Raw genomic sequence first — 21,381 nt, 5'->3', positions numbered from 1 at the left:
TCTATATCCCCTCTGGCCTATATTCGGGCAAGAAATGCAGCCACGGAGGGGTTGCACAACCTCCGCGGTGATATCCAATGACAAATTGGCCGGGGTCAAGGCTGGGGAAAGATATGAAATATCCAAAATGGTGGACTAATAGAAGGAAGCAAACGGTAAGGTCCTAGTCTGACATGACTAGCTAAAATTAGAGGAAGGAAATATTAATCCCTTTAAATAGCTTACCCTCACAGCTTGCCTGAACCTCAATTGTTTGTCCAGCCCACAATCCGTTATCTCGACACCGTCTACACGTCTGGCTTATCCACCGCCTACCCTAATATCTGTTTGATGCTCATAGTAAAAATGCCTCTTGATCTTATCCCTTCGTCTGTCGATTGCTGCCCCCCCCTATAATAGAGAAATCAAATTTTGTATGTGAGAACTGTTATTTGATAAGGGAGATAACGAGATCTATTAGTAAAGCCACACCAGATTTGCTTTTTCTTGGGGGGAGGCAGCATTTTGTCGACAGACGAAGGGATACGCCTGTGAGAGTAGTGGATGTACAAACCACGATTGTTAGATACACCCAAAGCCATTGAGCTGTACTAGGATCTCTGAGATTTTTTTTTATCGGAGATTTACCGAAGGTGCTATCAATTAAGCCTGATTTGCAATTTAATTCTCGACTAGAGTACATAGACCGACTAAATACTTTCTATAGGATAGACTCTATTTCCTTTGCCCTTTCATTTAGTCCTTATATTCATGTACCCACAGAAAGAAATAGCACGGAAGCATACATGTAGGTTATTAACTCGACTACGGAAATAGATCCATTTATTTCTTCTGCAGGGTTTGAGTATATTACCACCCCATTTATATTTAATTAATTAGAGTATATTATAACCCCACAGCCGAGCTATTTTCCTTTCGGAGACGGAGGTACAAACCAGATAGATAAAACTCAAAAATATCAAGATATAAAAAAAAACAGCTTGACCTCTATTCCAGCAGCAAAAGTTAAGTGACATTTTTCCGTTGCGGGGAATTGAACCCCGATCTAGTCGGTGAGAGCGACTGATGCTAACCATTACACCACAACGGATTATGTTTCAGCCTCAAAAAAAGTTTATTAGAATCCATGTCTTTAGGCTATCACGTTTTGAGTATGGCGTCTAGGGTTGAGCATGGCAACGGGCTCGAGTGAGAACTCATGATTCAATCCTAGAAAACTGCGTATTGGTTGACTGATTACTTCATTAATTACCAGAAAACTGCTTAACAAGAGACTTTCTAGTGTTATCTGGCCGCGGCAACAGGATGCTATGGTGCCATTTTGGTAGTTCCTCAGACGGGACGTATACTCTGGAGGGCCCAGACCGTGGTACAAGATGAACACCAACAATATACCAACATGTTGTGAATAAGTAGCATTAACAAGAAACCGCCATGATAAACATGAGTCTCAGCGAAGTTTCTAGACGTAGGTATTGAATGGCCCTGGGAACCCGTTCTATCAAAAACCCAGCATATAATTTCAACGGAATCTAGCTAAGTACGGAAAACAACTACTTAAAGCGAGGTAGAAACTCCGCCCATAGCCATAGCGCATTCTTATAAGCACCCGCTGCGGCTGGGATCAACCCGAGGTAGAACGTCTCTACAGGTAGATAAGACCGCGAGATCGTATATAATACATATGCAGCCCCGAAACACCAAGACAAGCTTTCCTACGGTCCGGTAGAATTTATAGCGTATACATAAAATCTAATTACCACAAGGAACAAAGACCCCATAATAGCCGGCAATAGCAACGGGAAAAACCCCCCCTACGCAAAGCAAGCCCCCAAAATAACTTGGAAAACTAAAGTTCCACGCAAAACAGTGGACCCCACCAAAAGCCAACATCATGACTGTTACAATCGGGGCTATAACGACCATTCCTGCACTCTCAGTGCGTTAGTTAGTAGTCACCAAATTGCAAAGTAGTATTTGTATTTGCACATTTTCCTATATGTAAATCTTCGAGAAAATACTCGACTGTGACCGTGACCGAGTGATGCCCTATGACCCGATATCAGGGTTTAGTGTGTAGCAGCCCCAAGGAAAGGGCAAATAGTGTCCTCAAGCACCTCTAACCTGCCCTCTCGGAACTCTGTCGATTCAATTGTGGTATACGTATATCCTCAAGCTTAAGGTAAGGAAATAAGCCCGCTCGCCCTCCAGACGACACTAAATTACTACATGTATCCTCCTAGGGCTGAGTACACTGTTCAGGAGCGGAGGTCAAAACCAGGACCAATGTAAATACGGTACATGTACTAAAGTCACGAAGGACAGTCTGAACTCTAGCTCTTGAATCTGCCGAAGTCTAGCTTTCCCCCAGATATATAAGGTTCGCGGGTGACGACAATCCGGCCACACACACCGCCGTTTCTCATATATGGTGTACGTGACTGTCAATTGCGTATCCTACAATTGCAACGGTAGAGTTATGGCAAGGATAGGCGCCGTGACAGGCTGTCCTCAATCTTGTTGTATAAAACCAGAATCCCCAGCAGCCCTTCCTAGAAACACAGCATCGTCTCTCTCGTTAACGTCAGATTAACATTCATCATATCATCTACCTATATTCATCAGTGACAATTTCCAGGGAGAGGGAGCGTATTACCGCCCAGTCTACTACCCTACGGTGGCTTTCTGAGGATTGTTTTATCAACCTTAGGACTTCTACATACGCAGATCAACACATGCATTTCAAAGCTTATTGTGAGAAATCAGAGCAGGGATTCTTCGTCTTTCATCATCCTTTGTTCGCATCAAGCAGATAACTCCTATCAGAGCCTAAGATTTACGTATTACATTTATATCCTACCCGACCCCTTGATTGCAACGCCGTGCCCGAAACTAAGATACCGAACCCATATACTCACAGAACAAAACCCTACCACGCAACACCGCTCCAGTCAAACTCGCCATCCACGTTCTTCCACCGCTTCTGCACCACCGCCCTCTCCCAGCCCATGATCACCGCCAGAAGTCTACAGGTTGTGCTGGCCACATCACACACCGTCGCTGCCTCCCCTCTAGCCGCCATCTCCCCCAAGATCTTCAAATCCTTCAGGTAGGCCCTCCCCAGCTGTACCTTCTGCTCCGGATCCAGCCGCCAGAAATCATCCGCCACAAATCCTCTCATATCCTGTGACACCTCGAGCTCGCCGAGCCATGTCTCCGCTGCTACCTCTCCCTGCGCTGGGACATAATCCACAAGCTCAGCAGACTCATACATGTGGACATCATCCGACGCATAGACGATATCGCCATGCTGCTTCCCGCGCATCTCCAATGCGGCCTCCACATACTTCTTTGGTGGCACGAACCCGTCATCTGTCTTTACATACTCCCACGCTAGCGCCTTTTTATCGCCTCTTCTGATGTGCACACTCATCACGGGGCCAATAAGCTTCTTTTTGCGGACTTCCACGAAATCTTGGTCCTCTGGGAGAAGACCTAGCCGGAACAGCGCTTCGTAGCCCTCACGGACGAAATCAAAGATCTTGGACTGGCGCAGCACTCCCATTTGGCGCGCATCTTCAAACTCATCGTTGAAGCTGTGGCCGAAGATGTAGGTGTGTGTGGAGGCGGCGACTACGAGGTGCTTTGCTGAATGCGGACACGGAAGCATCCAATGCGGTGGTGGAGGTGCGCATTTTGGTCGCGGCATCTGCAGGAAGAAGGAAGTGTATGCGCCCCATGCCCTACGTTTTTTCAATGTCAGAATCTAGGCAGATAGGCCAAAAGATGAGGATAGGGAGGGGAGGACATACCAGTCACGGTCGTTGATAAAGAAGCTCCTCCCCTCCTTCTTTGCAAGCCCATATGCGCTCCACAGCCCCATCAGCGCAACTCCAAACCCTGCATTCTTCGACTCAAGCATATATGTCAAGCTCGCATCACAGACCTCCACCCCCTTCTCCACTACCACTTTTTCCCCGCTCTTCGCCGGATCAACGAACTTCTCATCAAACGAGTAATACCCCCGATGCACATGTCCCGCAACGTCATGCACCGACCTACATATACCCGCATACACCCGCGGCCTCAATGGCTCCTGAATCCCCCTCGGAATCCTTACCGTCCACTTCCCCTTCCCGCCCGGAATTAGCGTCGCATTCACATTCCTCACGCTCTCGAAATCAACCACCGGCACCACCACCGGCGTCGGGTCCAAGATCTCCGGCACGACCACGATCAGCCCCCATACCAGCAGCGACAGCAGTGCGCTCAGCAGGATAACCCGCCCGCGGGTGAGCCACGTGCGCTTCTTCAGGAACAGCCGCGCTGGCTCAGAGTCCTCTGTGTAGCGCGGGAGAAACGGCTCTTCTTCGGCGTGCGGGCGGAAGCGCGGCGTCAGCACTGGTGGGAGGGAAGACGAGGAGGACATTGATGATTGTTGTGTGTTTATAAATAGTTGGAAACCAGAGCCGGCTGGGTTATTGTGATAGAGTGATTCTGGGAAAAGGTGACGGTTGGGGATGGGTTGTAGAAAAAAGCGCACGATTGAATCACCACCTCCCTACTACTACTACGAGTCCGGTGAAGTGAAGTGAGTGAGTTCAGAGTGAATGGCGCATCCTGCTGGAACAGGGGTTGAAACGCGTATGTAATGGTCAGCCCTAACCCTGCGCGCGGGCTCGGATGCAGTGAAAATCAGATAGCGCCCGTGCTTGGCGTGCTTGTTTACTCGTGGGCTGCTCTGTGGGTCCGGAGTCTGAGAGTCTGGGTTTGCAGTAGGTATGGAATATCCGCTACCGAATACTAAGGGAATATATTAAACTACAAGTACAAGTACCTACTCTATATATATCTCCGGTCTATACGGCACTCGCACTCGTAACATACATACTCGTCCTATAGGTAAAATTTCATTTATCGATATTGAAATAACTCCAGTGTCAGTGGAACCTACGATACCAGCTGCAGGTTCTAGAAAATCACTTGTGGTACTGAGTGGGTGGTGGGTGGTTGTATTATAATATATTTGTTTGCGTCATGGGAAATCACTCACCTTTGCCAAGCTCATGACCAGGCCTCTTTGACTTAGTGCACAGCGACAATAATCCCTCTGCTGGTGCTATACTCTTACGACGTAGGGAAGGGAGGATCAAAACCTAACTACACGCATACAGAGATGGCATCTCTAGCTAGACTAGACTGTGCACATCGTGATGCATGGAAACGCTACACTCCTGCCAACCCAAAAACCACGACGCAAAATTAAAGACCTGGTATGGTATCCATTTCTGATGTTTAATTGTCCATGCATCTAAGTTATATTAGTAGTACCGTTGACAGAACTACAATACCAAAAATCATAGTGTTCTTGGTGCTGTAGCGAGACAGCACTAGTGTTGTACTCAGGCTCAATGCGGTATTGTAATTTGATGCTGATATAGGTCCGCATTTTTAGAATTATAGTAGGTGTTGGGAATCCAGTATAGATGCTACAATCATCATCAATACGTTGTTTGATACAGACTGTCGTACTATGGTAGTGTATTGGCCTTCTAGTTATGATAATATTCTCAAGAATGCGGTAGTGCTACTAGATGACTACAGAACCTAATACTAGGCAAGCTGTGACTTATTACCCCCGGCGGGTCAGCTGCATACGTAAAATCTAGTAGGTCACGGCCATGTACAACTAGAACGGTCTACTAAGGCATACACATAGCAACCCACTGCATAAATGTAGGTAACGGCCTGAGCTAGTAGGCCGTCATGTCTGATACGGCATACACACAGTAACCCACCCACAGCAGATGACCAGGAGAACGGTTGGTGAAATTCCGACTTATCAAGTCATCAAATCCAGCGCCTTTATCACCGTGATGTGCAAAATCTCGGGAACCTCATGATATGAAGCACCTGCTAAATCTATTTCCATGACCTAGAAGTGTCCAAGCTGTCACTAGTCAGATGGGTGAGATAGAAATTGCAGTGACCGTACTAATGCACTACAGTAGTAGTGCCAGCCTATACTGAATACGCATTGTTGAGAATGCTGCACTACTACTGCATTGAACCAAAGATTATACTAAAAAAAAAACCACCTTTAGCAAAATATTATCTTTTTAATAAATCAATACTAATATGGGCTTGCAATAAGTCTGCACAAAAGAAAATACATCATTTTTGAAAGTGCGGTATTGAATTCAAAGCGGTCAGATTACAGTACGATCTCAAATAAAATATCACTGCCGTACTGAGAACATCCCTCTTTTTGATACTGTAGAGCTTCACGGGGCCGGAAGTATTGCAGGCTGGGGCTGGGAGCTGGGTATGGCCGTTGTTGTGTGCGAGGGGTGTATTTGACTGAGTTTGTGATTGTGGCCGGTAGTTAATAGGCAATGGTGTAATATAGAACTCCAAGATTATATCGAAATTTGAAAATCGCGGTTGGTACTAGACGACTTCCCTAGCTAGCCACTCGGACACCCCACCCCCCTCACTCGGACGGTCGACTCAATGATGATTGGTGGGCGTACGAGAGGTACAAAAGCCAAGTACTTAAAACGTTTGATCCTCTCTTTTTTACGTTAACTGCCCGTGTCCGGGTGGCCAGGGGAACCGTCTATTCTTTAGTTAACCAATAAACTTTGGTTTTTTCTGATAGATAGACATACATGTACAAGTAGTATCATTAACTCTTCAAAATCTGCGGTTATACTAGCCAGTTTGTCACCTGAAAGTCACCACAAAGTCGTCATAAAGGTATCCAAAAAGGCATCTCGGAAAAGGCATCAAAAAAAGGTATCAAAAAAGGTATCCCTTGATGCTTCCCGAATTAAACATTACTATGGCAGGATGCATCCCGAAATTTCCTGATGCATTTTCTCCCGAGGTAGGGACTTAATCGAGCGGTATCTAACAAATGATGGGTCCTGCATACGGAGTATACTAATAGTAACAGCCGGAATCGTGATTTCAGATTGAATCTATATATGGGTCAAAGCAAGAAAAAGAAAAAGAAAAGGCACAGTCTTCAACACTAACGGTACCACCACCACCAGATGCTGTATACCAAGCTATGCACCTGTGCTGCTATGCTGAAGTTAATTCGCAACGGCTAGCCAAACGTATAGGTTTTTCGAAGTACATAATACATACCTGGAACAATCTAATATGTATTATTTGCATGGGTGATAAAAGTTCTCATGATTCTGTACGAGGACGGGCCATGAAACGACTATAACCCCACGACCACAAAAGATATAATGAAGATACCAACATGGTCGGAGAGCTGAATATTGATAGAAAATATCTCCTATGTATGAATCCCGATTACTGACTTTGCGGATTAGTCTTTTAGGTAATTTCTGCTGGTTGTTATACGAAAATCACGAGAACTTTTGTCACCCCACAATACCTATGCCTTCCCCTACATAATTTCCCCCCATAAACCCTCCAGTATGTATGCAGCACCTCTAAGCTTGAGCTGCTAATCGCTCATCCCGGTCAATTCTCCTCCTCCCAGCATCCATCTCGGGTCCCGTCTTTCGTTATCGCTGAGATTCATTCCCCGCAAGCTTTAAACTTCTAAAGACCCTTTACAGCTAACTGAAATAGCTATGGCGAATAATTAGAGGACCCGAGTAGCTTCAAAATGCCAGCTGCAGGTTAATTTAACCCTTCAAAGACCAAATCCACTTCCTTATCACCGCCTGGCTGGCATTCATGGACTGAAATCTGACCTGATAGGCCTTCTATCATCACAACCGGTATCTAAATAAAGAAACAAATGAGCTAGAGCGCTAGCCAATGATATTGCAAAAGCGGGGGGGCGGTTCAAACCAGATAGTCTCCACCTCGGTGCTGGAACATGCAGAATGTACCAGGCCTGGATATGGGACTTGATTGATCTACAATACATGCAATGCACACCAATGTCTCGCGCCTGCCGAAATCGAAACACTTTGCGGTCATTCGAACCTCATGGAACTAATAGTAACAGGGCTAGCTACTATAACAGCTTCACAGCAAGCACCCAGGTAACCATAGATATCAACCTTTAATTCCTATGCCCATCTCTACTCTGGGGCGCTTAATAAGTGTGTGGATCAGGAGCATGTGCTTTTCGATGTATCTAGCTAGTTCGAACGATTAGGTCTTGTATTGTTTCCTGGCGCGCCCATGTGACTGACATCTACACTGCCATTCGATTCCATCTGAGGTAAAGCGCTAACTACTTACTTAAGCTTGAAAGTATCCATTATCCAATCATGTCACTTATCAAATCCCGTCTATAATTAATGTTCCTATAACGTGCCAGAAAAGGCATTCGAAATGCGTACTTGACATAAAGGCTTCCGAGAGTGGTCAATAAGGTGTATTCCGGAGAAATTTCCGTCAGAAAAGGTGCATCACTTGTCTTTTCCCCGATCTTATCATGGCGATACGGTACATCTGATGCATTCATTAACGTACTAGAGTTATTATCGTTCACTCTTACACAACCCTTTGCACGTCCTGCTACCTATCCACGTATCGGAGACACTGTCATCTGCGGACCCGGAACCCATGCCGATCCAAGTAGAGTATTCTAAACGTTTAAAAAAAAAACAGTCGGAGCTACCGAATCTCAGCCCTAGCACTAGGCCCCGAACAACAAATAACAACAGGAATGTGAGTTTGGCCCAAAGTGCACATTTATACTCATTCATTCACTCAGGTTACTTGCTTTACTAGGCGCTTACTGCTATAAGCTTCCGTTCATGAAATAAACGTTGATGAGATTATATAAAAGCCTATAAGCTAGCTATGTACAAGGCACAAGGGAGCCCGCGCGTTGGGGAGAGGTAGATGAGTTCAAAAATTACTCAGAAGTGCAGAAATGAGTGCGATCAGAGCTGGGTGATGATACGCTGAGACCGAATAATTCAGAGTGGCCATGGCGATTAATCCAACTCACCTCGCGCGACTGGCCTAATATTCTTACAAGCTCTTCTAGATCTCACTTTCATAATATCCTCCTCTAACAACTAGGAATCAAATCCTTCCAAAGTCATCATGTTGTTGCCTAGGGTTGACTACATACCTGGTTGGCTAAGCTATAAGTCTTACCATCCTTCTGACACGACCCTTGAAATATATCGCCACTCTTATGTAGATATCAGAGCCGTTAAAGTTTGGCTTTAATTAGTCAAGCACGATATTGTGATACGATGAAACTCAGGCTCGTACTCTTACTCCACAATCGATCCTTTCATCTCCCTTAGGGGTGCTTCAATTGAGCTTCCTTTGGCGTTTAAAAAGCAGAATTGTACTTCTGCAGATGCTGACTCGTCTATCGTGAACTACGGCTTTCAAAGTGCGGGGTATAACGATCGTGGTCTAGAGCTAGCCCGAGTGTTGGTTCGTGATGCGGGAACTCCCTAGAGTGCGATAGATCGTGTGGGATGAAGTGTAGTTAGGAAGTCGGAATAGACTCTACGGTGGCTGCTAGCTGCTGCTACTGCAAACCTCGATACTAATCCATTTATCCGATTCCAAATACGCACTGACCACGAAACACACAAGCTGTGAGTCACCAGGTATCACTCGTTTCCGCCTCCCTCTCAAATCGAACAACCGCGCATCTACATATCGCCACCTTACAACCGCTGACCACCACCACCACATATGTGGCTTTTCCCCCCATATCGTTTTTTTCACCTGGACAAGCAAAACTCTATCTAGATACCTGTCATGTTGAAATCCTCTTTCCCATGATTCGTCCACCATATTACATACATAGGTAATAATGGAGGCGCACGTCCCCCTCCTCCCCCTCCCCTCCCCACGCGACCCCCGGAAAAAACATGTTCCAGAAATAGACCAGTCGGTTCTAAATTTGTCATACACGATCGTGTATCTTGGGAACCACCCTCGCGTGCGTGCTGGGCGGTGACACGGGGGGACCTCCTCTCGTAATTTTAAATTTCACGATCGATATGCTTGCAGTAGTAGTAGCGTACCTAGCTGTGTAGGGTTAGGGTCGACGGCTAGGGTGGAGGGGGATGGAGGAAGGAGTCGGACGTCGTTGAATTAAAGTTAGCGACTGATCGATAGGGGAATGTGGAGTGGAATGGAGTGGAGGGGTATGTTCAATCACGATAGTGGTGGTGGTTTAATTGCAGTGCTATGTAAGTAGGTACTGGCAGAATTTCATATCTGATCTGGAGGGGAGCTGGATATGTCCTCTCCATCGTTCCCAAACGCTTGGGGCATCCTCAGGGGAATTGAGGAGGGGATGTGAATACGTCTCCTCGGATCAAATCGCCGAGCCTTCGTGTATGCACATGGATAATTATCCGTGGATAGCAATTCAACTACAACCGGTACGGACCGCACGGTACCTGTTTATCTTACATGTGTGTGTGTAGGGAAGGTACGCAGGTAGACAGCTACTACTACCGCCAAAACTCGAAAAATTGGCTATCTCCGGCTAGGGATTATCACTCGAGTGATTGGTTGAATGGCATCGATCTGCATCAGAAGTTTCCCATACAAGTAATTTTGATCTCTGGAAGCTAGCCAATTTCAGGAAGGGGGGAGAGAGTGAGTGTGGGTGTTTATCTCTCCACGGTATCTATTCTACAGTGGCAGGCTGGTAAGTGGGTACGGGGGGAGTTAGTGTATGCATCCATTACGTGGTTATGTCAGGCAGCGTATCTGCAAGTTGAAAGTTTTGACCCATGGTGTGAAAATCACGGGTAAGGGATCTGTTGCTTTAAGATTTAAGCGAGGCATCTCGGTATTGGAGGGGGTGTGAATGATTTACAGCAGGTAGGTGTAGGTAGACTCAGCCAACTAGCCAGGAGCTTTGAGCTTGACGTCGGCGGTCGAGAGAGAGATATCTTACATAAGGTATTTCTGCTGTATATCTCTCCTGTCGCTTCTTCTTTCCTACTTTGACCACATATGCAGTGAGATTTTCTGAAGTTCTGTCTTTCGGAAGGCATGAGAAAGAAATCGGTTGTTGTTGGTGTCACGAGGGAGTAGAGGCTGTGTTGACACCGAACCAAAAAGATTCGACGTCAGACCAACAGCTCACACCACACCCCGGGCGGCTGGTGTGCGTACCAGTGGGTGGTGTGGCAGCCACCAAAGCCACCGCAAAATGTTGGGTTTCTGAGGCGCCAGGCGTAAAGTAAGAAAGAAGAGGAATAAAGGCACAACAGGGGGCTGGTGAGCACTCTACTGTACCCCCTCCAAAGGTACCGCTAAATCTCGAGTTATTCGGGGGGTTGCCAAGCTCAGCTGCTAAACTACAATTAGTTTAGATCCTGCAGAAGAGGGCTGTTTTATTGAAGATCTCTGCCTCTAAAGGTGAAGAACCTCAGCTTTTTGCCTTGGCAACCCCCCGAATAACTCGAGATTTAGCGGTAACTAAACTTGACAGAAACGGATTGGTGCGTAAATAGTTGTGTTCCACGGATTAGGAATCAGTCATCCGGAGAGGGACAATTCACCCGAATGGCCCATGACGCAGATTACCTTTTCAGGCCCAGTACCGTCATCGGAACGGACGCCGGCAGCAGACTTGACCTTATCCCGCAAGGTGCCCTGACGATTGGGCTCTTTAATTAACCGGATTGGGCGACATGGCTGCTCGATTGGGTTGAGCTCTGTTGTACGGGGTCGTACTGGATTGTACGCCGATATATGTGCTGAGGTAATGCGCACGCTGGCTTCCTTGCTTTTTTTCACTCTCAAGTGACTTCGCCACCCGACCACCCTGCGAGTCCATTTCCCTCCTTCCCTCGAGCAGCACAGCAGCCTCCATCGCCTCATCAGCTCAACCACCACCGCCTCTTTCTTCCACTTCAGGCTCACCCTGAATTTCGTTGTTGCTACCACCCGCCGGCAATCGTCATCAACCCAACCTCGGAACCCTACCACGGTTGCTAGTGTTTCGTGAGAAAGTTGTCAAGATCTGCAAGATCACGTTTGAATGAAAACACTGGGATTCGGCACTAGAGAGTGTGTGTTTCGCGAACAAGAATCAGATCAGAGGAGGGAACGCCATTGAGCAAAAAAAACACAAGAGTGAGTTAGCGAAAAACTGGTGCGTGTGCGAGTGAGACAAATACCGTGACCGGGAGGGAGAATTAAGTGTCCATCATTTCATCGAAAGGAACAACAGCCAGCAAGCAGCAGAGAGAGAACTTCAAGCAAGTCAGGAAAGTAAAGCAGAGCAGCGGCATCACCCATCCAATCCTCCCCATCCAATCCGTTCAAGAGGGGAGAGAGAGAGAAATCATCCAAGCAGGAGGCAGGAAGCAAGCAAAGCAAGACAGACGCAGCAGCGGCAGCAGCAGCACAAGCACAAAAGATTCTCCAACATTTATCCCTCCCCCCCGCCCTTCTGAATTCGCCTATACACAATTGCCATCTCATCGACTCTATTTTACCCATCCATCAGAAGCATAAAATAATAGCACACTTACTTACTCGTCTCGATTAAATTTTAGCCTCACTCTACTATTATTTTATTCTCCCATCCACTTTGAAACTCCCTTGCTTGGTGGCTACAGTGGCATAAACATAAAAAAGAATTACAGAGAAGGGAAAGAAAGAAAAAAAAAAAGGTTGGTGCTACCCCCCCAATGAAAAAAATCTTTTTGTCGTTGGCCGGCGGACGGGCGGCCAGGTCAGCCCCACTACAGAATGAGGCAGGCACAGCCATCGATCTGCCCCATCCACTTGTCGGAAATAGGACCAAGCAGCGAGCGTGCCAGGCTACATGGCGGTGGCTGGCTGGATGACCCCAAACTCCCAAAGCAAGGCTGAGGAAGGCTGATGATTGTTGCGAAGCAGAACGGAGAAGCCACACTCACAAACCCAACGCTCGAACAAACTCTATTGTCAAGAACTGAATTGAACGCGAATCTTCACGCTTCCCGTATACAGTCTACGCAGGTATTATTCCCCTTCTGCGCGCAGTTTTTCCCACAGTTAGTCGCCTCGACTCAACCCACCCCCCCTCTGCACGGTACCGATTGAACTGCCTTTCAACACCCCTCCACCGAGTTTCAAAGTTATCGGTCCGTCTCAAAATCTGTGGTTCTTCTTGCTAACGGGTTCTGGTTCAGCGATCAAGCTTTTATCGGGAGGCTATACGCGTATCCCGATCTATAGACGCTTGTCGCCTTGTCTGCCTCTTGCTTCCACTGTTGTCGCAACAGTTACCCGTTCTCGTTGTATCTCGAGTTCTATCCAGAGGATGCACCACTTCCCGCTCCTCTACCTCTCACGATAGCAGCATTCCAAAAGAAGGAAACCGAGGTCTCCTACCTCCCTCAAACGACAGCATATTTGAATTTACATAATTGAAATAAACGGACGAATTATTACGCGCAATACAAACGGTATTGCTTTTTTTTTCTTCTTGTTTCTCAAATAAAGCTTCCTACGTCAGTAAAGGTGGGTTCGTTCCTCCGTGTGTTTATTCAGCTTTCAGCCCCCCCTCCCCGACGAGAGAAAAGGTGGGTTGTGGGAAACGGTCCATCCACATGCAGACGAATGCGCCTCACCCTACCACTCTTGCATACTCCTGTGATTTTCGCGTCTCAGGATTGCATCAATTTCTTATCGTTGCGAATCTCATGTCTCCTCCTACCCCAGCTTTCTCCAGATTATCGTTTTTCGTACCATCCCCATTAGTGCTTATTTTTGTGCTTTAATATTTTTTTACTTTCTTATTCTGCCTTATATGCTTCCGGGGGTCATGAACGGAGTCATTTTGCATTCCATTACACTTGTTGACCCTATCGCACATCGGCCATGTGCATCCGTTGCTCATAAAGTTGTTCTACTATGCACCCATCTTTCTCTTTTGCTTTATTAGGCTTTGCCGATTAATCATGTCACGAGGAGAAGGGAGGGGGAGAAGATGTTTATCTAATACGCTGCTTTCGAAAACAACATTAGATGGGAGAGACATCAGGCTGACAGATGAAAGATTTAAAGTTGATTCTAGAACGCTACGACGAAATTACACGGCAGTTCATTCTTACTTTCCCTTTATAATATTTTTGTTAAGGGGAAACAGAGCTCGGCTCAGCTTCTCTCTGCTCTGCTGCCTTGATCCCTGTTTACGGTGGCTATCGATTACTTGGAGCCTTTGGGGCTAGGTTGCGGTTATATTTATCTATCCACTCTATACCGACCAATTGCATTCTTTTTATCAACAACGCGCCACTGAACCTAGGAAAGGCTGAGGAGAGGATCACTCTTTACCCTCCCCCCGAGACAAATTCTAAGCTTAGATATCCTTGAGATCTCTGGATAGCAACTCGCATTGGTCTTTTTTATCTTTCGAAAAAAAAGAAACGAAGAGAAAGGTTATCCCTTCAATTCTTCCCAGCAAGCAGGTGGAACAATACAGGGAACGGGGAACTATTTTCTTGGTCAAATACTTTTTCTTTGTTTTCTCTTGACGTTGATTTCTGGGCCCTAGAAAAACGCATTGATTGGTTAGTTTCCGGGAAGCCTGAAATATCTCAAGACAGGCTAAAATTAACTCGCTCCAACGATAGACGAACACATTCTTGTGCCTCTGATATAGCCAAGAAAGGAAAAAGGGAAAAATCAGACGAGGCTCGGTATTTCCTTTGGAACTACTAATTCCCGCCCCAGGAACAGAAAAGGGCTCCCCAATTTGCTTAGGTTACGCAATTGTCGCCCTGTGCCACCTACGCAATATTTGTGTGTTACACATTTGTTTAGGGCTGAGAAGGATCAACTGGCGTTGACGAAAAGAATACTTAATAGGTAGGGGATACGCCTCTTTTTTGTTCATTACTCCTTGCGCGATATCTCTGCAGTTTGTGTGGCGCAGATCTTGTTTGATCTTCATTTCTTAGTTAGCCAAGCGTTCCTACTCAGGCACCAGCGCGTTTATCCTCTCTTAACGTTTCAGATATCTTTCATTGATGCCTTTCTTCTGTGTTTATTTACAAACCGAGATTGTGGTACTGGACGCTGATCATCTATAGATCATTTACGTCTTCAAGGCATATTACTTGTTATGGCATCGTCGCAATACGCTTCAGTACCAGTAGCAACTAACGGAACGACCCTTGAAGCATCTCGTAAAACCAATCCAACCTCCACAGCAGCATCTACAGCCGCTGCTGCTCTTGCCACCACTCCGGTATCACCCAAAGCTGCTGCAAACCTGCCTCCATTGCTAGCCTCAAAACTTCCGAGTCTTACCCCACACACCACACTTACCGGAGCAGCGGCATTATCAAATAGACAGCAGAGCCGAAGTCCTCGAACTATGCCTCTCGATGACAAAAAGACCGATGGATCGCAGGCAGTTAAGCAGTCGCCAAACCCGGCCTCAATCTTTACAACAAATCTCGGAATGAGCACGCCCGCCGATGCACCTCCAAAAGAACCTTCTCCAGTTCCTTCCGGGTTAGGTGGCTTGCCAAGTGTTGCAGCAGCTGCTGCTGCTATGGACACGTCTGGTAGTTCGCCTGCAACGTCAAGTGGCTTGGTGTCTAATGGTACAACTGTTGACGGAAGTGCCGGAACCGTTACTGCAGGCCCTAATACCACGGATCCTGCTCTACTTCCCTCAGATATGAGTCAATATCACACTCTGCAGCCACAACCGCCCAAACTCACAGAGCCCCTTACGGCGACTACCCCAACCACTCCTGGGTTTGGTACCGCAACAACGCCCACTACGCCATTTAGCCCTAATAATCCAGGCGGCACACGAGGGAAACACACATGTCCTCATTGCCATAAGACCTTCACTAGACACCACAACCTCAAGAGCCATCTTCTGACGCATGCACACGAAAAGCCCTTCCTTTGCACGACATGTAATTCACGCTTCCGAAGACTCCACGATCTTAAACGACACACAAAGTTGCACACAGGAGAGAGGCCACATGTTTGTGGAAAGTGTGGAAGGCGATTCGCTCGAGGAGACGCCTTGGCTCGACATGCCCGCGGCGAAGGAGGTTGTGCTGGGAGGAGAGGTAGCATGGGCGGCATGATGAATGAAGACGGAACAATGGTTACCGGGCTAGGGCAAGACGGCGACGATGGAATGGAGGGTCTTGAAGGACTTATTGATGAGGGTGATGGTGATGTGTCCATGATGGATGAAAACGGCGGAGAGGGTTCTGATGGGGGTCCCAGAAGGCGGGCGAGTCTTCCAAGCATCAAGACTGACTTCCACCCTGGCCATCAACAAGTAGGCCACCAAATGGGACAGCACACTCCAATGACACCAGCTTCTGGGTACCGAAGTCACAACAACACGTATCCACAGCTCTCATCTGGAGCTCGAACAGCTTCAGCCAGTGGGCCAAGTCCAGGACTCTTCCCACCTGGCTATGCTGCACATGGATTCAAGTCGGCGACGCCAACAAGTGCTACTCCTAGCATGCAAAACACCAATATGAACTCTACCACCGCTACAAGTCCTGCTGCTACGAATTCTGCAAACACAAGTATTCTAAGTCCCCAGAATGTCTTGACGGACAGCCCCCGAGCGGTTAGTCCAGGAATGCTACCAAGTCAGCCTGAAGGGATGCCCAGGGACAGAACACCTAGTTTCACCTACACGAACCCTCTACCAGCGCCGCAGCGTGAACGTGATGGTATGTTCGTCAACCACATGGCGCACCCGCCTGCGTCCGGGCAGCAGCAAAACGCCCACCAGCAACAAGGTGCCGCGGGGGGAAGCGGACCTGCTCCTCAGGCCAACATGGGTGGTAGCGGCCCGCAAAGCAATCCTAATATGTTTGCTGGGCAAGACGGTGGGCTATGGACGTACATCAAGACCCTTGAGGACAGGATAAAACAGCTCGAGGAAAGGTTGGATCAGCAAACGCCCCAACAGCCTCAAGCTCAACGACAACAGCAGCAACCGGCGGCACCAAGCTCATGATAATGGCGTGGAAGTTCTCATAAAGAGGAGGAGGGGGAGAGATGTGGTAATGAAGAGGGCGTTTGTGTTGTCATTGGTATCTCATTTCAGCTTCTATACTATTCTTCGCTTGATATTGTACTTTTGGGAAGTCATCTTTGCGTCCATTTTCGGGCGCAGGGAAAAACAGTCGGCTTTTTTTCTTTCATTCATATTTCCATGGCGCTTTGTTTTTAGCTATCCACTCTTGTTCTAACGACAGCAGCTGGTAACGACAACAAAAAACGATTTTCTTTTTATCGTATTCTTTTTTTTATACCTAAGACAGCCTGGCGATGTGAACGACAGAAAAAAAACGAAAAAGAAAGACAGGGGGAAAAGGTAAAAGGAAAAATGGGAAAAACCGGTAAAAGGGACTTGAGGGAGGGGGTAGTGCGTGTATTTTTTGAAGCTCTTTCCTATAGTTTATATTTTTCTTTTTTCTTCCTCTCTCAGATCTTCCTTTTTTTTGTGCGTCTACAAAGTACTGCGTATTCCTTTACCAATGTTTTTATTTTTATTTCCTTTTCTTTTCTTTCATCAAACCCACTGGCGGGGGCAACAGGCCAGGGGTCAAACTAGGATCTTTTTACGGTTTGGATTTTTGGGGGTTCGGAGAGGGTATTGATATTTTTTTACAATTCCCTCTTCTCCGGAGTCGGGATCAATCTTTGGGAGGAAATCTTCTGGTTCTAAGTTTTTCAAGCGCTGGAGGCCGGTCGGCATGGCATCCCAGGTGGCCGCTGGGCAGGGGCGGGCAGGGGGCGGGGGGGACGGGACTATTATGGATCTTCTTTTTTCTTCTTTATTTTTCTCTTTGCGCTTCATCTTTTCTTTATTTTTCCCTTTTCTTCGTTCTATATTGAACCTTGTTGATTTCCCCCCCCTTTTTTTGCCGTACGTACGTATTGATCAACAGTTTAAATTTTTTGTGCTCTGTTTCTTCTTAGGGTAGGTAGGATTGAGGGAGGGGTGGGGAAGAGGATGGGGGGTGATTTAAAAAATTCCTTTACTTTTTCTCTCTCTTCTTTTCTTCTTACACCTTAGCATCCGGGCCCTCCCCCGCTTTTTTTTTTTTTTTGTTATGCGTGTGTGTGTGTTGAGTATGAGTACGTATGGATGAAAAATAAAAGTTGGGTTTTACTACCATTTATGATGTTTATCTGGTAAAGTAATTCTACCTGTAGCCTCCAATTGCTGGGCTCCTCCCTCGAGCTCGGGTTGATCAGTTATGGGTAGGGGAGAGGGGGTTTGGTGGAATTGACTGTACATGTGAGGATGGTTTTACTAGATCGATGCCCATTTGCTATCTATCACTAATAATGTCAATACTACTGCTAGTAGGGCAAGCATGTCCCTAATTAGGGGTACTTAGATGTATCAGCCACTAACAGGTCAGGAGTGGATTGGCCAATCGGAGTTGATGAAAATATGTTAGCGCGACATGCGTTAGAGTAATACGATATTAGTACTAGCAGTACTAATCTACTACTAATATGCTACAATTGACCGGTACTGCAAGTGTGTACATACCCTAGAAAGAAAACTGCACCTAATAATCCGTCTATTCTACTACGTTGCTGATACATGACTGCTAAATAGGGATGGATAATTGCATATCAGTGGCAGTGCACCGGTAATGATCATTGTCTCAACTTTAATCTTATCTATGAGCTAGCTACAGTACTAGTACCCTATGGACAATTGATCCTAATTGATAAGAGATAATAACCACACCCCACGGAAAATCCCGCTACCACATCCCAAAACCTTACCCACTACAACCACATTCGCCCCCTTACGCCGCGGGCAGCACTGTATAAACAGCGCCCTTCCCAGTGCCCCCCTCAGACTGTAGGGTAAACGGCACGCTATCTGCAACAGTGACATTCAGCGGGTTCCCCAACCTGGAAAAGATCTTGGCCTTGACCAGCTTCAGGTCCTTCCACTCGATATCAACCACAAAGCCTCCGCGCGCGACAAGCCCGGTCACGGAACCCGTGGAGTAGTTTGATGACATGGCGGGGATGAGGTGTACCGTCCCTGCGTGGCTCTGGAGGAGTGTTTCGGCGATGCCGGCACTGCTGCCGTAGTTTCCTGTGGGATGTTAGTTTCCTTTTTGCGGGATTGGGGGTAGGGAGTTTTTTTAATTACCATCGGCCTGGAAAGGCGGGTGCAGGTCAAACATGTTTGAGAGGGTAGATCCTCTCATGATCTGCTCAATGTGGAACCATGCCGTGTCGCCCATATGTAGTCTTGCAAAGAAATTAATAGTCCATGCCCGCGACCACCCAGTCCCCGCACCGCCATTCGCCAGCCTGCGCTGCAAAGTCGCGTTTGCGGCCGTCGCCCACACAGGTGTCGTCAGCGGTGTGATCTGGTTTCCGGGGAAAAGGGCCCACAGGTGAGAAACGTGGCGGTGCCCGGGCTCATTCTCCTGGTAGTCCTCCATCCATTCCTGGATCTGGCCGTACTGCCCGATGCGGAGAGGGAGGAGCTTGTCATGATACGTCCTTGCCCGCTCGATATCAGTGGTCTCACCGAGGATCTCGCTGGCGGCGATGAAGTCCGAGAAGAGTCCGCGCAGGATCTCCATGTCCATTGTTGCGCCAATGGTGACTGCCTCCTTTTGCCCGTTGGGAAGGATATAGATGTTTTCCGGGGAGGTGGATGGACTGGTAACGTAGCTACCATTGCGCTCAATCAGGTAGTCAAAGAAGAACTTAACGGCGCCGTGGATAGTTGGTAGCTTTTCCCGCAGGAACTCTTTGTCTTCGTTGAATCGGTAGTGCTCGAAGATGTGCGAGGAGAGCCAGGCGGCACTCATGGGCCATATAGTGTATCCAGTTCCGCGATCGACCGGGGCTGCATCACCCCAAAGATCGGTATTATGATGCGCAGTCCATCCGCTGCAGTTGTACATTCCTTTGGCAATCTTTTCGCCCCGAGGACGCATCACCTCCATCAGGTCAAAGAGCGGGCTATGGGTTTCTGCAAGGTTCGTGACTTCGGCCGGCCAGTAGTTCATCTCTGTGTTGATATTGACAGTGAACTTACTACCCCATGGAGGGGTATACAAATTGTTCCAGATGCCTTGCAGATTTGCCGGGAGAGAGCCCTCACGAGAGGAAGCAATGAGCATGAATCGTCCGAATTGGAAATAAAGGGCTATAAGCTCAGGATCGGCCGTGCCGGCTTTGAAAGTAGTGAGGCGGACATCCGTGGGTAGCCTTTTGATGGAGTCGGGAGTGGTGCCGAGATTAAGACTCACTCTGCGGTGGAGCTTCTGGTAATCAGCAATGGCCTCTTTCTTGAAGGAGTCGTATTTGCCTGAGACGGCGGAAAGACGTTCGGCGACCTTTGTGGCGGGGGTGGTGTAGCGGTACGAGGATTCGGAGGCGAACCAGACGATTACTTCGTCGGCTTTGGTGACTACAATATTTGTGTTGTTTCCGGCCGCAATGGTTCCTGCATATATAATCATGAATATATAAATCTCAGAGTCTGGGGGGGGATGGAGTTTAGGGCATAACCAACCTCCCTTGATCTCGAACTTTGCAGTGGAGTTAAACAGGATACCACCTGCACCACCAATCAACGCCCCCATATTCAATGAGTCCTCGCCCACCAATCTCGTCATCTCGCCCTGCGTCTCATTCCTAAACAGCTCTGCCGAAAACGAGATCGACTTCGGCCTCGACGCCGAAAAGCGGAAACCCAGCACACCCGCCGGATGACTCGCTATATACTCCCTCGTGTACACCACGCCGCCATACGTATAATCCACGCCAATTGTGCCCGTATCCGTGTCCAACCAGCGCTCATACCCTGTTACATTTGTCGAGTGGCCAAAGTCAAACGTGATGTCGCCGAGCGGCTGATACATCCTCGGCGCTGTCGGGATAGCGGCCATCCCATTGAGCATCGTTGATCCAGCTGTGGTGATATTTCCGGCATCAAGGAGGGCGCGCACCTTCGGGAGGGTCTCGAGAGAGGCGGGGTTCATGCGCTCGAGGGGGCCGCCGCTCCAAACGGAGTCTTCGTTGAGACTAATGAGCTCTTTGGAGGCAATGGCGAAAACCATGCCACCAAGACGGCCATTACCAAAAGGGAGCGCGTTGTTCCACTGGATTGGTATTATGGCTTAGTCTTACTCACGGTCATGGTAGTAAGGGGGAGAGCTTACGGTGGTGGTGGAGCCATTATACCAGAGACGACTCGGGAGCTTGTAGGAGTCCTTGCAGAGCGCGGACCCTGTCAAGGCAAGAGTCACTAAGGTGAGTTTCCAAAGCATCTTTGAAACTAGAGGGTGATCACAGCAGGTAGACCTTGAGTTGTATCTACCAGTGGGAGATCGAAGTAGAAATCCGGCCGGGTTCGACATTTAATATAGACATTTTGGCTCTCCTCCTCCCTCC

At 47.7% G+C, this 21,381-nt stretch overlaps 3 protein-coding genes across 3 annotated transcripts; 1 reads left to right on the top strand and 2 right to left on the bottom strand.

The window, feature by feature from the left end:
• Positions 1-2,929: 2,929 nt before the first annotated feature.
• On the bottom strand, positions 2,930-4,429 carry LAJ45_10421 (uncharacterized protein; the record flags this gene model as incomplete). Its single annotated transcript, XM_046119946.1, has 2 exons — positions 2,930-3,743; positions 3,813-4,429. The coding sequence occupies 2 exons, from the start codon at positions 4,427-4,429 to the stop codon at positions 2,930-2,932; spliced, it is 1,431 nt and encodes a 476-aa protein (XP_045966924.1).
• Positions 4,430-11,502: 7,073 nt separating this feature from the next.
• LAJ45_10420 (uncharacterized protein) lies at positions 11,503-16,945 on the top strand (the record flags this gene model as incomplete). Its single annotated transcript, XM_046119945.1, has 12 exons — positions 11,503-11,587; positions 12,007-12,075; positions 12,501-12,553; positions 12,606-12,617; positions 12,847-12,948; positions 13,122-13,151; positions 14,489-14,504; positions 14,568-14,581; positions 14,768-14,802; positions 15,027-15,082; positions 15,147-15,506; positions 15,585-16,945. 12 exons carry the CDS (start codon positions 11,503-11,505, stop codon positions 16,943-16,945), a joined length of 2,193 nt encoding a protein of 730 aa, XP_045966923.1.
• Positions 16,946-18,761: 1,816 nt separating this feature from the next.
• Positions 18,762-21,257, bottom strand: LAJ45_10419 (uncharacterized protein; the record flags this gene model as incomplete). Its single annotated transcript, XM_046119944.1, has 4 exons — positions 18,762-19,060; positions 19,118-20,431; positions 20,501-21,089; positions 21,150-21,257. 4 exons carry the CDS (start codon positions 21,255-21,257, stop codon positions 18,762-18,764), a joined length of 2,310 nt encoding a protein of 769 aa, XP_045966922.1.
• Between the last annotated feature and the right edge of the window lie 124 nt (positions 21,258-21,381).

The sequence above is a fragment of the Morchella importuna genome, assembly GCF_003444635.1.
Source record: "Morchella importuna strain M04M26 chromosome Unknown Morimp01GS045, whole genome shotgun sequence".
Lineage (NCBI taxonomy): Eukaryota > Fungi > Ascomycota > Pezizomycetes > Pezizales > Morchellaceae > Morchella > Morchella importuna.
This window is presented reverse-complemented; position numbering and strand designations above follow the sequence as displayed.